The following is a 15,069-nucleotide window of genomic DNA, read 5'->3' on the forward strand; positions in this document are numbered from 1 at the left end:
CCGTCCTCTCATTGCTGTGGCAATTAACAGTGAAGGTGGAGAGTAACGCTGCTGCAGGCAAGTTATAGACTTGGATTGAATCGGACTAAGGCGGGCAAGTGTGCGTTCGTAGACCCAGTAAGTCACATTGGGAACGTATTTTATTTCTGTTGCTGTTAATGTACCAATGTAGACATCTGTTGCTATTGCCTTGTGTGTTAGCAGCTATGCTGTAGGAATAAAGTAAGTAGTAGCCTGGCTCCACAGGATATTCCTCATTTCTAAGTTGTTTCAGTTATTGTGGAGAGTTAATGTTCACAAAGATTTTACCTGATGGAGTTACTAAGCTAGCATACAAATCTGTTCTTGTCTATAAAGCCTGCATTGCGGCTTTTGAGTGAGCAATTGTGTCCACTAGAGGGTGGTGTTGACTCACAAATGAGGGAATTGGCCTAAATTCATTATGATTCTGTGTTTGTTATTACTCTAAGCTCTTTTTCTGGTATCTGGATCTGTCCATTTATAATCTGGTATGGTGTTCTCTGTAATAATGAAGTATTATGTTATTTCTTATTTGTATTAATTACAGAACCACATCCTTACGAGAGCGTGTGTTAGATGTGGGCTCGTGGTAAATAAAGTTCTTCCACTCTGACATCATTCCCCGTCTCTGACCGGACGTTATTACCAGGGAACAGTACCAAATCACGTTTCAGAGATAGTGGTCCAGGGCGTCTGCTATAACAGTAATCAAAATGTTTTACAGTAACATCTGTAGCTCTGTTTCACTAAACCCTGGAATGACGCCTAGGTTTGAAATGCAACGAGGTATCCATCAGGGATCCTCTATTTCCCCCAAATTGTTCATACTAACCACTCAGTTGCTGGCATTCATCATCCAAAAGAACCCCGATTTACATGGTGTAAACATTTTTGACAAAGGATTCAAAATAAGCCAGTTTGCAGATGTTTTTAAGAGATAAGTCCATGATAGCTAAAGCTCACAACACTATCTCATTACTCTCTCAGGCTTCAGGACTGTCTGAATATTAACAAATTTGAATTATTACCTAGTCACACGTGTTCTGATTCTAATATAGCTTCTATAAGGGCAGAATCAGAAATTAAATATTTAGGTATAGTGATTTTTAAAAATATGACCAGAAGAGAAGACACCAACATCTGCAGTCGTATCGTCGACATGAAGAAATCCGTTAGTCGTTGGTTGACCAGGGATATCACTATATTTGGCTGAAGGTCTTTCTAAATTAATTTACCCATGTCATTCTCTGTCATATTTCTGGTTAAAGATTATGAGAAGGGTGGTGTTAGAGCCTTAGACTTCGAGTCAATGGTGGGAGCTTTTAAGATTAACTGGCTCAGAGCTTGTCTATCTCAGTCTGATTCCATGTGGTTTCATATACCCAGATCCTTATTTAAGGAATTAGAAGGAATTTATTTTTTTATTAAGATGTGACTTTGAGATTAGTAAAATATCTAGTTTTCACAAACAGATACTTTCTTTTTGGAAAATGATGTTTACACACAACTTCTCTCCTCACACCTATGGAACCTATGTTGTAGCGACTTCCACAGTCGCTAGAGGCCGGGGATGAAGCCTGCCTATTTGCCTGACGCGCTGTCAACTTTACGCAATAATGCGAGAGGTGGAATTGTTTGCTTGTTTATTAAAGTGCTTTGCGATTTTTACAGAGTAGTATCATCGGCTCCTGATTCAAACTCTTACAACATCACAGGCTCTAATATAACGAAGCAAACATGTAGTGCAGCGGTCAACAAAAACTACGGCTACCCAGCCCTCCTCTCTGTCAAAATCAAAACCAGTAAATGACAGACTGACAACGCCCATTTATGTCACCGCTAGCACCCACGTGACTCCCATAACAACCAAACAAATAAAAACCCAGTGATCATCAGAATTCAATACATTCAATTATGGCTCCTACATATGTCGACCCTATGGACCAAACAAAAAGTCATTGTTTATCAGGAACTGGTTTGAGAGTGGTATCTTGTTTGTAACTGACCTGCTGATTCGAGTGGTGCTTTATTGGATTATGTATCTTTCTCCAAGATACACAACCCAGATCGTCCAATAAAAGAATACAGAAAGGTTTGTCGTGTTATCCCATTGGCTCTAAGGCAACTAATACGCAACACAATGTTATATTCTGACGTCAATCCAACGCTGCCAAGCTTAAAAATTGGAAACTTCCATCTAAATGATAGTAAATGTAATAACACATTTATCAGTATGAACTTCAAATCAATTATTTTCCATGGGTTTGACTCGGGTAGACATCTGCAAGCTTTTCACAGGGATCAGTCACTCATGGAAAAAGTGTTTTCTGAATTTATTAAGTGGCCTGTTTTCCCTAAAGTTAAAGAAACTTATTTAATTTAATTAATAATATATACCCTGTGTCTGAATTTCTAAAGAGGAGGTTTAAGTTTGAGGTTAACCTGTGTTCTTCCTGTGATTCAGACTGTGAAACATTACACCATTTGTTTTTCTCATGTCCTGCATCAGATGCTTTTTGGTTAGAACTACACAGCTGGTTATCCCTCAAGATCAACGATATCCCGCAGTTTAATATTTCTGATATTATTTTCTATATAGCTGAACTACATCTACCTGTCTCTACTGTGATTAACATTATCATCCTGTTAGGGAAACACCATAATCATTGTTGTAAATGGAGTAATAGTAAACCATCCTTTCCATAGTTCATCAGTGATTTTAAACACTACTTCATGCATGTCACTTAAAAAACTGAAGTCCAGCAGATTTGTTAAGATCTATGATGACATTTCCCGTCTGCTACTGTTTTGATTATTACCTCCATTGTGTGTCAACCTCTGCTCTTCCTTTGTTATTCTGTTCCTTTAGTACTCTAGCACCCCCTTATATCCTTGCTGTTATTTTTGTTGTATTTTTTAGCTTCTGCGAGAGTTACTTTGTATTGTATTGTATTGTGTTATATTATTCTTGATTGTATTGTTAAATTGTTAATAGAAAAAAAAGTGTTGTTGTTTTGGTGATGCAACTTCCGTCGACAGACGATAGTCTACAGGAGAAGGGTCTGGCTGCAGCCACTGTGGAGCGCCACATTAAAAGGGAACACATGACCTCCACAGTAGGTAGAACCACGTCCAATGTATTGCAATATGGGATACAACACAAAAACAGAAGCTGTTTCTCAATTCTCAAGTACGCGAGTCCGGACTTCTTAAGCACACATGTGAGGCCGGACTTCGTTCTACAATTGGAACAGCAGCGCACTTGATGACATCACCAATCCGGAGTTTTTACTGCTATCCCCTCTTAATTTAACTGTGATTAATATTTACAATAGAAATTACACATCATGTTGTAGATTTTCTTTTGTTTCCTTTAAAAAGAAAAAAAGATAATTTTCAAAAAGTATCTTAAGCACTCTGGCAAAATTCGCTTTTATGTATGATCTGTTCCACGTCTAATAAGCTTCATACAGTTAAACACAATCACTACATGTATGAAAACATGTACATATGTATGCCTGAATAATAACAAACAAGTGAGATGTTAGAATGCTTTTATTTTTATTTTAGTAGACACTGAAAACTTACAATAGACAGCTGCTTGGGTTTGGAAGAGAATTGAACAAATATTTAAAATATAATTGGATCATGTTTGGGGGGGGGGGGGGTTAGGGTAGAAATGACTGAAGATTAATTGGCTCTGTTTTGAGTTTTGTTCAAAAAAGAATGACTTCATATAGGGAAAAATATATATCACATCTGCAGGACACCTTAAACTAGTTTTTTAATTAAGCAGCAAGGCAGAACAAAGTCTGGCTGTATCAAGACACGAGGACTAAACCCCAATTCAACCAGACCCAGAACTGATCCTGAATTAAAACAGGACTACAGCAGTTCAAAATCAGGACTACTGAGGACTTAACCAAGACAGAACCAGAATCAGAACTAGATGATAGTAGCACTAAAAATCATCATAGACCTGCACTACACTTATTTTTTAATTCTACCAAAGTCCAATATTTAGATTGAGAAAGGTTTATATAATTATTCAGCCTTGTTGTGCAAACAAGCTGCATAACTTAATAAATATAGAATTTGAAAAATAACAAACCTAAAAAGAAACACTAGGTATGAGATACATGAGGACCTGTGATACGCTGATACTTTTGGTAAACAACCATGTGACTAACATGTGTGTCTCACCTGCTCTTGTTCATCTGTTCTGTCCTCGTTCTCCTCTCTCTCCCTCTCTGTTCCCCCCCCTCTCTCTCTTTGTGCTGACAATCATCAAATATACAGTTGAAACCAGATATTTACAGACTCTTCAGATAAAAACACTTTTTTAATTGTAACATCAAATCAGACTAAATGTTTATTTTTTAGATAAATATAAAAAACATATTTGTTAACTTTAAGAGTAAAGAGATAAACTGTCTGTATTTCTTAATTGCAAATGGCACCAAATTGTATTCAAACTTGAGCCACACTTATGGAGCTCCACAGTTCTTTTCCTGGTGTTTTGGTTGACATCTCTTGATATTCCCATGTCAAAGAAACAGCCTCTGTGTTTTGCCTTATATGCATCCACAGCTGTGCCACCAGTTTACTCACATGGACTCTACTAACCTATCAGAAGCTTCTTCAGCTCAGAATGGAATCTTCTGCAGTTTTCTTATTAATTAACAATAAACTTAGTGTACATGTACTCCTACATTTGATGAAAGTGATAAAATAGAAGCTCTGTCTCTCTTTATTCTGACATTTAACTAATTCAAAAGATATTTCAATATTTATTTATCCAAAACAAAACAAGTTTACTCTAAATTGATGTTGTGCAGTAAAAAAATGTTCTTGTGTTTTCCATAAAGTGTAAATATCTGGTTTCAGCTGTGAATATACTGCTGTGTATTGAAGTTCCTCTTGTTTTGCATAGAAATATACTGAACAACATACAAAGCATAATATATAAAATAACATCTACCAGAGTTTTTTCTTTGAAAGAAGCTCCTTATGTCCATTCTTGTATATCAGTGCATTACTGAAACCGATTTATTTAGTCGTGGAGGGAAACAACTGAAAATATGAAATAAACACACGTGTAAGCTAAGACTCTCTAAAGAAACAGCATTGTTGTTGTTCGGCTTTTCATTTGTTGATTCACTTGAAGAGCAAGTAACGTAACATGGGTCAAGTGATCACTTTGATATCTTTCATGATTCACCGTCATATTTACATTATTTGTACAGTACGAATGATTTGCTTTGGTACCTGGTCGAACTTCAGTTCTCCTCTGTCTGCCTGGCTGCGTTTCTCCAACAGCTCACTCGCAGGCAGCAGCTGCCCCGCCCCCTCGCTCGGTCACTTAGTGCCTGAGCTCGGATCATACCAATATTAGGGGGGATTTACGCACAGTCGTAAATTCCCACAGTGTGCACTATGTGCTTCGAATATTGTGTGTAGTTTTTGTTTTATACAGTTGTCAGCCAGGCATCTAACTATGAAAAAATTACACTCCAAAAGACCCCGGGCTTCTGACAAAACAACCCGGGCTTAAGCCCAGTAAGCCAACCCCCCCCCCCCGCTCCGCCACTGATCTCAGCCAAACCGATTTGCTAAGGAACAAATAAAACAAACATTTTTAAGTTATCTAAATGTCTTATATATCATGTTTAACCTGAGTAGTGTAAGACCGCGGGGGTTTGAAAACAAAAAGCACGCATATTGAGAAATGGGTCGTGCAACATAACCGTGTTCCAGTTTGAAGTCACACGTTTCTGGTTACTGTGCAGGTCAAGTGTTTCTGCCCACTGTGGAGCTCCACAGTGGCTGCAGCAACATTCTCGCCTGAAAATATCTTAAAAGTGTATTTTGTGACCCAAAAAGAGTTATATTTCAAACTTTTTATATGCACTGTGTACACTGTGTATTGAGGCACAGCTGGTGCAATGTAACTCTGTTCAAATTTGAAGTCATGTGTTTCCACCTAGTGTGGAGGTGGAGTGTTTCCGGTTTCTGTGGAGCTCCACAGTGTCTGCAGCCAGGTGCTCTTGGTCTACAGTGGGATTCAGCGCTCCTATTGGCCCATAGGCCATCGTGAAAAGACGTAACTGTCTACAGTCACTGTAGACTTTACACTACTGTAGAACAATACGTCTGTGAAGGTTCTCAGTCATCCAGGTCATCGTAGTCAAAGGAGCTTGCAAAGAAAAGCGTCTGGACTTCTTTAAGTTGCTTGAAGACGTTTCACCTCTCATCCGAGAAGCTTCTTCAGTTCCTCTAGGCCTCTTCTCATATTGCTCACCTACTACTGAGAGTATATCTTGAATGGCTCAGTGAAAAAACAACTGGTTTGTTCTCTGGGCTTTATCTCTCTGGTATACCTCCTCAAGCGGTTAGCGAAGGCTGTGAGTCTTTGCGTGGCAGTTTCTAAGGAATCTTTTTGTTACTTGTTACTTGAACCCCTTTCTCCATTTTTATACCTTTCTGCAGTTCCAATAAGGAGCAAACTCCATGGTGCCTTGATCTTGGCCTGTAACGTCGTTCCCCATGGAGGGTACATCTCCCTGTGGCATTTTAACTTGTTGCCAAGCGTCTCAAGGATAACTGTTGCTGTGGTGTTGCAGGGACAATAATGCTGTATTCACTTTCAGAGGGTACTTCACATGGTCTTGGTAATCGACCGCTGAAGGAACAACAATCCTCTTTTTCAGGTGACCTGAATCTGACCTGAGGGATCTGCTGGAATACCACTGGGTTTAATTACAAGGTATCCCTGCCCCAAGCTCAGTAGGTATAGTGGCCAAACCATGATTGGAAAGTCTGTGGTTCGAATCCACTGAACGCCCACCCTGAGTAAGGTCCTGCACCCCGGGCACTGGATTGGTGGCTGCCTGCCTGCCCTCTGAGTGAATGGGTTAAATGCAGAGGAGTAATCAAAGTGATCGTGGCTCAAGAGTTGGGAGTTTGCCTTGTAATCGGAAGGTTGCCGGTTCGATCCCCGGCTTGGACAGTCTCGGTTGTTGTATCCTTGGGCAAGACACTTCACCCGTTGCCTACTGGTGGTGGTCAGAGGACCCGGTGGCCTCGCCTCTGTCAGTGCGCCCGAGGGTGGCTGTGGCTACAATGTAGCTGCCATCACCAGTGTGTGTGTGGATGACTGGATGTAGTGTAAAGCGCTTTGGGGTCCTTAGGGACTAGTAAAGGCCATTTTAATTTTCCTATGGGGATTAATAAAGTGCACATTATGTTTACATTAAGTCACACCATCCACAGCAGGGTAGGTTGTACCCCATCACACATATTCACACCAGGACAGAGTAAGAATGTGGGAGAAATGGGGAGGGGGGCATCGTCATGTATATGAAAGAGTAGAAAAGGCTTGGTGTACTCCAGAGATGCACCCAAGAAGTACTTCATCATAAGAATAAAGACCTACATTGTTAAGAAAAACATGATTTTTTTTCATATTCATGTAATTTATATATAGCATAAAAAATAATATGGGCCATGTAGTCAAGCTAAGTGTACCTGCAAACATATGAGAGACCAGACAAAAAAATAAGGCATGAATACAATACAAACGTTGTTTTTTCTTTATTTTTTAAGTGTTTATTCACAGGTTTCTTAAGACTTTTGATAGAAGGGACAGTAGAGACCGATGGCCCTATAACAGTCCCAATAAAGGAGAAGAAGGAAACACTACAGCTGCTTTTCAATCAAGCTATCAGAAAAACATCAGCATGGGTGTTTGATAGTGGAAGCTGCAATCTTTAAAAAAATGGCTTAGCCCATGTGCTTTTAAGGGCCCAGCCTAAGCAGCTCATCTATGGCTCTCACCCTTCTAAAGACTTTGTAGGTTACATTTTGTGAAACTAAGGGAGACAAAATATTTGCTGAGGTGACAGTGGAAGCACCGTCACTCATTGGTGTCATTATTGCATTTTTCTACACAGCGTTTTAATGCCAAGTTATTTTAATATTAATGTGACATCATGCTGAATGCAATATCATCTCACTGGGTCAGAGGTTGTTGGGAAATTGTCATGGGAACTTGGGTATTGATGGTGACTCGCTGTCTTGTTTGACACCGAATCATGCCTGTAATGGCTCTTCTGAACCTGCAAGAAAAGGCGATTTAAGTCCTTCTACACACCACCATCACTACACACTACAGACAGAAGTACACAGTATATAAAAATGTTAATGTGACACAGAAATATCCCACTTTATCCCACATATTGGTTTCTTATGCAAAAGTTTATTGGCACAGAAATATTAACTATTGTCATAGCATACTTAAGAGAGAACACTCACTTTTTGTTGGCAATGACGTAAATACAGGGATTATAAAAGGTGGAGGACTTGGCAAAGAGTGGAGCAATAATAGCCATTGGGGCAGGGATAGTCTTTGGGTCACTAAACGATGCCCACAGACACACCATGGAGTATGGAGACCAGGCAACCAGGAACATGACAATCATTACAATTGACATCTGTCAGCAACAAACAACAACAACATTATATAAAACATGCAAATTTACTCCATGTAGTATAAATTATGTATCCCATGTGGACCACAAACCACACGGGAGTCTATATTTTTCCTGAATTTCATGTTTATTATATAGAACTAAATTACTTTCCAATTTTGTAGAACACTGTGGTCTGAACTAAAGCTATAAATAACCATGGTAAAACAAAATGGTTAGCCTACCAAACTCGGAAAAAGTGTCAACGGTAATGTTGTCATATTGAACAACATAGATTGGATATTTGTTTAAAAAAAAAAACTAATTTCGACCAGAAGTATTCTTCTCTGTTTAAACATGCATTTGATAAATACAGATGCATGTGGCATTAACAAACAAAGCCTAAAACTGTGGCCCAGTTTCACCTTGGTGACATCCATTTGATCAGACCAATCCATGTTAATGCAGTCCAGGCAGTTGCTTGCTTTGTATCTCCTGACAGTGACTGTCACACTGTAGTAGCAGTAAAACATGACACACAGAGGAACCACAAAGTTCACAGCAATCACTGCCATAGTATAAGAAATAAAAGACCTGGGAAAGAAAAACACAGATAGTTATAAAGCATTCTCATACCAAGACATGCTAGATTTGTTTTATCTCAGCTAAGCAATGACATATTAACATTTTAAACAGGGTTTTAAATCATAATATTCAAATTCCGTTATATTGAATGCAAACATGCTTACAATGTAAGTGAAAAAAATAAACAGTTCAGAGAAAAACTATTTGCCCCCTTCCTGATTATTTTTTGTGTCATGGTTCAGTTCAGTAAGGTCACCTGTTGATGCAAAAGGTGAAAAAGGTAGGGCAGCCTACAGGTGACGAGAGCAAATGGTACAGCAGGCTGCATGATGATCATGATGCACGGTGTAAAGAACTTTTTGCTATATAAGGGAGCTAACGAGCATCATCCCTCATCTAAACCAAGTGAGTTCCACCCTGAGGAGGATTAACACCAACAGAGCTACAGGACCAGATAAGGAGGAAGGCAGGACTTTGAAAGCATGCACTGACCAACTGACAGGATTTTCCTGAAAAGGATGCATCAGAGGATGCCGTCGCATTAGCACTGTACTGAGCCCTGACCCACTTCGAACATTCCAGCTCTTATACTACGATGTTGGTTCTGAAGCCTTATAACCTGGGTGTGCCAACATCGCTGTGCCACTGGATCAGGGACTTCCTCTCGAACAGGCCTCAGATGATGAGAATAGAGAGCTGGACATCTTCCACACTGGTCTTGAACAGAGGCACACCACAGGGTTGTGTGCTCAGTCCAGCCTTATTCATTCTGTTCACTCACGATTGTTCTGCCATTAATTTCACTAACATAGTCATTAACTTTTTGGATGATACCACTGTGGTGGGTTTCATATCAGACAATGATGAGACTCACTATAGAGAGGAGATCCAACACCTGACACAGTGGTTCTTAGATAACAACAGCATCAAGGTCCTGGGTCTCCACATAACATCTAACCTGAGCTGGTCGCTGAACACATCACACCTGGTGAAGAAAGCCCAACAAAGGTACTTCTTCCTCGGGGAGCTAAAATGGATCACACGCTCTTCTTGGCTGCTTGTGAATTTCTACAGAGCCACAATAGAAAGCACCTTCTATCTTAGTATAACTGTATGGTATGGCAGTAGCACAGCACAAGACAGAAAAACTGGCCTGGGAGGTGAAAACAGCACAGGGGATTGTGGAAAGTCCACTCCCACATCTGGACTTGGTATATGCTGGATGAATCCAGAAGAAGGCCAGATGTATCGCTGCAGACGGTGGTGTCTGCAGCGATACATCTGGCCTTCTTGCCACCTTGGCAAAGGACTATGTATACTGCTTTCTTCTCTGGAAAGCAGTACAGAAACATACAAACATGCACCACCAGACTGAGAGACAGCTTCTTCAACAGAGCTGTGAAATGCATTTAAATTCTGTCTGTGTTGGGCTGTCTATCATTCAAGCTCACGTCCTCTACCAGAGGCCTGGAGCTTGAGGGTCTTGCGCAGTGTTGCTGTTCCTAGAACTGCGCTCTTCTGGAGGGAGATGTTGGTAGTTGTTTCTAGGATCTGCTGGAGCCACTTGCCTAGCTTGGGGGTCACTGCACCGAGCACTCTGATTACCACTGGGACCACTGTCCCCTTCACCTTCCGCATCTTCACGAGCTCTTCTCTGAGCCCTTGGTGCTTCTCCAGCTTCTCGTGTTTCTTCTTCCTGATGTTGGTGTCATTCGGTATTGCTACTTCTATCACTACGCCGTCTTCCTCTGCTTGTCCACCACTACTATGTCTGGTTGGTTAGCCATCACCATTTTGCCCATCTGTATCAAGAAGTCCCACAGGATTTTAGCTCGGTCATTCTCAACCACTCTAGGGGGCATCTGCCATTTAGACCTCGGGACTTCCAGGCCATACTCAACACAGATGTTTCTGTACACTATGTTGGCCACTTGGTTATGGCGTTCCATGTATGCCCTGCCTGCTGGCATCTTGTACCCTGCTGTTATGTCTCAGGGGCATCTTTACACAGCCTGCACCTGGAGTCTTGCCTGGTGTGGTAGACCCCAGCCTCTATAGATCTTGTGCTCAGAACTTGTTCCTGTGCTTCCATGATTAGTGCCACTGCACTGTCTTTCAATCCAGCTTTGTCAACTTCTCAATGTCTCCTCTATCTGCCGGCGGTACATACCGTGCAGGGGCCTATTCTTCCATGATCATTCCTCCTCTTCCTCCTCTTTCTTGGGTTTCTGCTGCCTGAGGTATTCACTGAACATGCGGTTGGTTGGGGCCATCTTACTGGATTCATGGATGTTTGTTATCTCATCCTGGACTGTGGTGCTGACACTCACAGTCTCTGGCTTCCTTCTCTCCGCTTAGTGTACAGCCTCAGGGTGCTGGACTGGAACCATTCATGGTCAGGGCTTCCTGGTCTTGATGTCAGGGGCTACTATCTCCTTCTTTGGCTGGCTTATTATCCCAGCAAGGTACTTGATCAGGTACCTTTCCTCTCTTTGTTATCATCCGACTATACTTCTCCAGTCCGAATGACATTCCGATATCATTGCTGTATATCCTGGTGGTGTGGATCAGTGAATCAATGTCTAGTTCACTCTTGGCATACAGCTTGATGTCATGCATGTAGAGGAGGTGGCTGACAATTGCTCCATTCTGTAGTTGGTATCCATAGTCAGTCCTGTCACTGATTTCACTGAGAAGATTCAGGCCTAGGTAGAACAGCAGTGGGGACTGTTAAGAAGAAAATATCTGAAGTGTCTCAATGCTTATATTAATAAGTGTCATATAATTATATAGTGTAGTATTGAATGGGCATGGCCCTGATAATAAAGGCATTAGACTACATGTCCTTTAGTGGTAGAATGTTGGAGACTCTCACCCACGTTTGTCTGCAGAAGCTGATAACATGGAACCATCTGCCAGTGGAAATTTACTAGAAGGGAGTAAGGCAAGGTCACAGCCTCGCCGGAGCTGAGAAAAGATGTTTTGCAGCTAATGGACAAAAACCTCTGAGTACGCTATGCAACGTGACTACTTAATGCTTGTGTAACACTGTTGTTTAGACTAGAGTGGGACAGCCTGTAATAAAATTGTTAGGCATTTCGAGATTCGCAGCAGCATGTCATGCAGGACGCATCTCCCTTCCGGAAGTGTAAAATGGTCTATTGAGCAGTGTGTTGTCTTCCATCAGATGGCTTTGAGGAATCACAAGAACTTGGTGAAGTGTCGATATTTAACAGGACAGAGCATCTCCTTGGTACATCCCGCACTTGATGGCGACCTGTGCTATGGACTTGTAGTTGGCCTCTAGTGTTGTGTGTCACATCCCCATTGAGTTGCTGATCAAGGCTCTTAGGGTCCTGGTGATCTTGTACAATTCTGGGCACTTAAGGATCCAGGTGTGGGGCATCCAGTCAAAGGCCTTCTTGTAATCAATCCAGGTTGGTCAGCCTAGTCTTGCACTCTCAGGCGACTGCTCTGTCTACCAGTGGCTGGGGTTTCGCTCCTCTGGTATTGTTTCCAACGCCTTTCTGTGCCCCACTCGTGTATTGAGCCATGTACTTATTCATCTTAGCCACTATGACACCTGACACGAGCTGTCTTGCGGTTATTGGCCGGTGGTTGGACGGAACCGGTCCCTTCCGGGGGTCCTTGAGGATCAGGACTGTCAGGCCTTCTGTTAGCCATTCTGGGTGTCTTTCGTCAACTAGCAGCTGGTTCATTTGTGCTGCCAGGCGCTCGTGGAGTGCAGTCAGTTTCTTCAGCCAGTAGGCGTGAACCATGTCGGGGCCTGGTGCTGTCCAACTCTTCATACTGGAGACCCTGTCTTGGATGTCTGCTACTGTGATGGTTACTGGACCCTATTCACCGGAGGTAGCTGTAGTCTGCCCTCAGATCCACTAGCTACTGAGCATTGCCGTTATGGGTTGTGTCCTTCTCCCATATGCTCTTGCAGTATTGCTCCATCTCCAGTCTTGGTGGTGATGTTCTCATATTGTTCCTCTGCCACTGTGAGTACACCTTGGCTGGTTCTGTGGAGAACAGCAGGTTTATTCTCCTGCCTTCTGTTAGATTTGTATTGTTGATTGTCATTTATGCTTAGAAATATTTACTTATATATGCTTAGAGTTTTGTAATTAGTTGTAGATTGGTAGAGGTTTTGATCCTTGATAGTCTGCAAACTTTGTGTGTATTAGACAGCACTTTGGGAGCATGAGAGGTCATACCGTGTCTTATTATTTTATGGTAGGATTAACGTAGTTGCGTCTGTTCTAGTCTAAGTGCTCTTTGTTTAGATGAACTGCAGGACTTCCTCACCGTGTTATCTAGGATGAACCATCTAGGGTGAGGGGGAGGCTACCCTCTTCCTGACCAAGGATGTTTGACCCTTTGATCAGCAGTCCACACACACACACACACACACACACACACACACACACACACACACACACACACACACACACACACACACACACACACACACACACAGGCAAGGTACTCTTTGTGTATGTAGACGTCATATGTTAATGAACTTATGCATATTCATGTAACCTCAATAAAAGGACAGTGATACGGGAGAACGGACGAGAGCTACTGGGGTCAAGCGAAGGAACGGTGCCTGTCTGGTTCTCTCCCGTGCACGAGTACCATGAAGAAGTTTGCCTACTTGTGTCTTGCTTGCAGTGTAATTATATTGTCTTAACGTTCCAGCGAATAGGTTTATGCTACAAACCTAACATTTTCGATCTCCCTGGAGTATCTCTTCAAGTAGCTGGCCAAGGCTGTGAGTTTTTTCGCCGGCATTTTCCAAGGCCTCAGGTATGTACAGCTTGCTGTACTTCTTCGGCACCTTCTTTGTTGCACCTTTCTGCAGCTTTGATCTTGGCCTCTAGTCTCCTTCCCCATGAAGGGTACTTTTAACTTGTAGCCAAGCTTCTCACTGAGCACTGCTGCCATAGTATAGATCATCTGGTTACTCTTGGTAATGGTGTCGGTAAGTATCTTCCGTAGTGCTGCATTTGCATCATCTAGTAGCTCTTCTGAGGGTACTTCACTTAATCTTGGTAACCGGCTACGGAGGATCCAGGTTTCAAGCTTTACCATGATCCTATCTTTCAGGTCAGTTCTTCTCGCACTCAAAGATCCTTCCTCTTGGTACCCAATCTCTGGTGTGGGTGATGATGATGACATCTCCTCCCTGACCTGTCGTCCTGGCTCCCCCTTGCCATAGCATGTGTGTTGTACCTCGTGAGAGTAGTCCCTTCTTCCGAATGTTGGAACACTGAGTTACTAGTTGTTTTGCTGTCAGCATATAGTTAGTGTCTGTTCCAAACATAACCATATTTGACTGATCTGGATAGGCCATGTGCCAGGCCAAGTTGGAATGCCGGAAAACCAAGCTGGAGCATTATTTAGGAGTGAGCCCTAGCACCATCTCCAAATTAAAGGTCATTTAAAGGGAAATGTCAGACAGGCCACAAAGTGGGCATCCCAAGAAGATGAGACCAAAAAAGACAGTTTCCTTAACCTGTCACCACTTAAAAGACAGCATACAGTCAGTCTCCAGTCTCATGTGACGCCCAGGAGGCCCTTCACAATCAGACCTGTTTATGCTGGTGCTGACAACATGTGTACTGTAAGCTGAACATGTGGAGAAACATCATGTTCAGTGGTACAGTTTTGGCCTACTGCGTCTGGACTGTAGGGTCAAATTGTGGAGAGGACACAGAAAATGCAATGGTAATTGCTTAACCAAAAGGCTGAAAGCTTTTGTCGTTACTGGAGGCCATTTCAGTGGAGTGAGATCTTAAAATAAGATTCTGTAACCAGTGACATTCCCATATCTCCACAGTCTAGGACAAAACTGTAGTCTACAAGATGACAATGCTTGACCCAACAGAGTGCAGTTTAAGCCTCCAGAATTTGAGGCTAAAGATGATGCACCTGCCTGCAAGCCTGTCCTGGGATTTCTGTCCTTGATCATTGCTGCACCCAATCA

At 42.0% G+C, this 15,069-nt stretch overlaps 1 protein-coding gene across 2 annotated transcripts in view; it reads right to left on the bottom strand.

The window, feature by feature from the left end:
• Positions 1–7,590: 7,590 nt before the first annotated feature.
• Positions 7,591–15,069, bottom strand: part of rrh (retinal pigment epithelium-derived rhodopsin homolog) — a 37,695-nt gene continuing 30,216 nt past the window's right edge. For both annotated transcript variants that reach the window (XM_026152700.1, XM_026152699.1), the window contains 3 exons: positions 8,915–9,083; positions 8,335–8,513; positions 7,591–8,138 (listed from right to left, as the gene is read on the bottom strand). In XM_026152700.1, coding sequence (XP_026008485.1) covers positions 8,033–8,138; positions 8,335–8,513; positions 8,915–9,083 — 454 coding nt within the window. In that variant the 3' untranslated portion in view covers positions 7,591–8,032. The remainder of the gene's footprint in view (positions 8,139–8,334; positions 8,514–8,914; positions 9,084–15,069) is intronic.

The sequence above is a fragment of the Astatotilapia calliptera genome, chromosome 19 (assembly GCF_900246225.1).
Source record: "Astatotilapia calliptera chromosome 19, fAstCal1.2, whole genome shotgun sequence".
Classification (NCBI taxonomy): Eukaryota; Metazoa; Chordata; class Actinopteri; order Cichliformes; family Cichlidae; genus Astatotilapia; species Astatotilapia calliptera.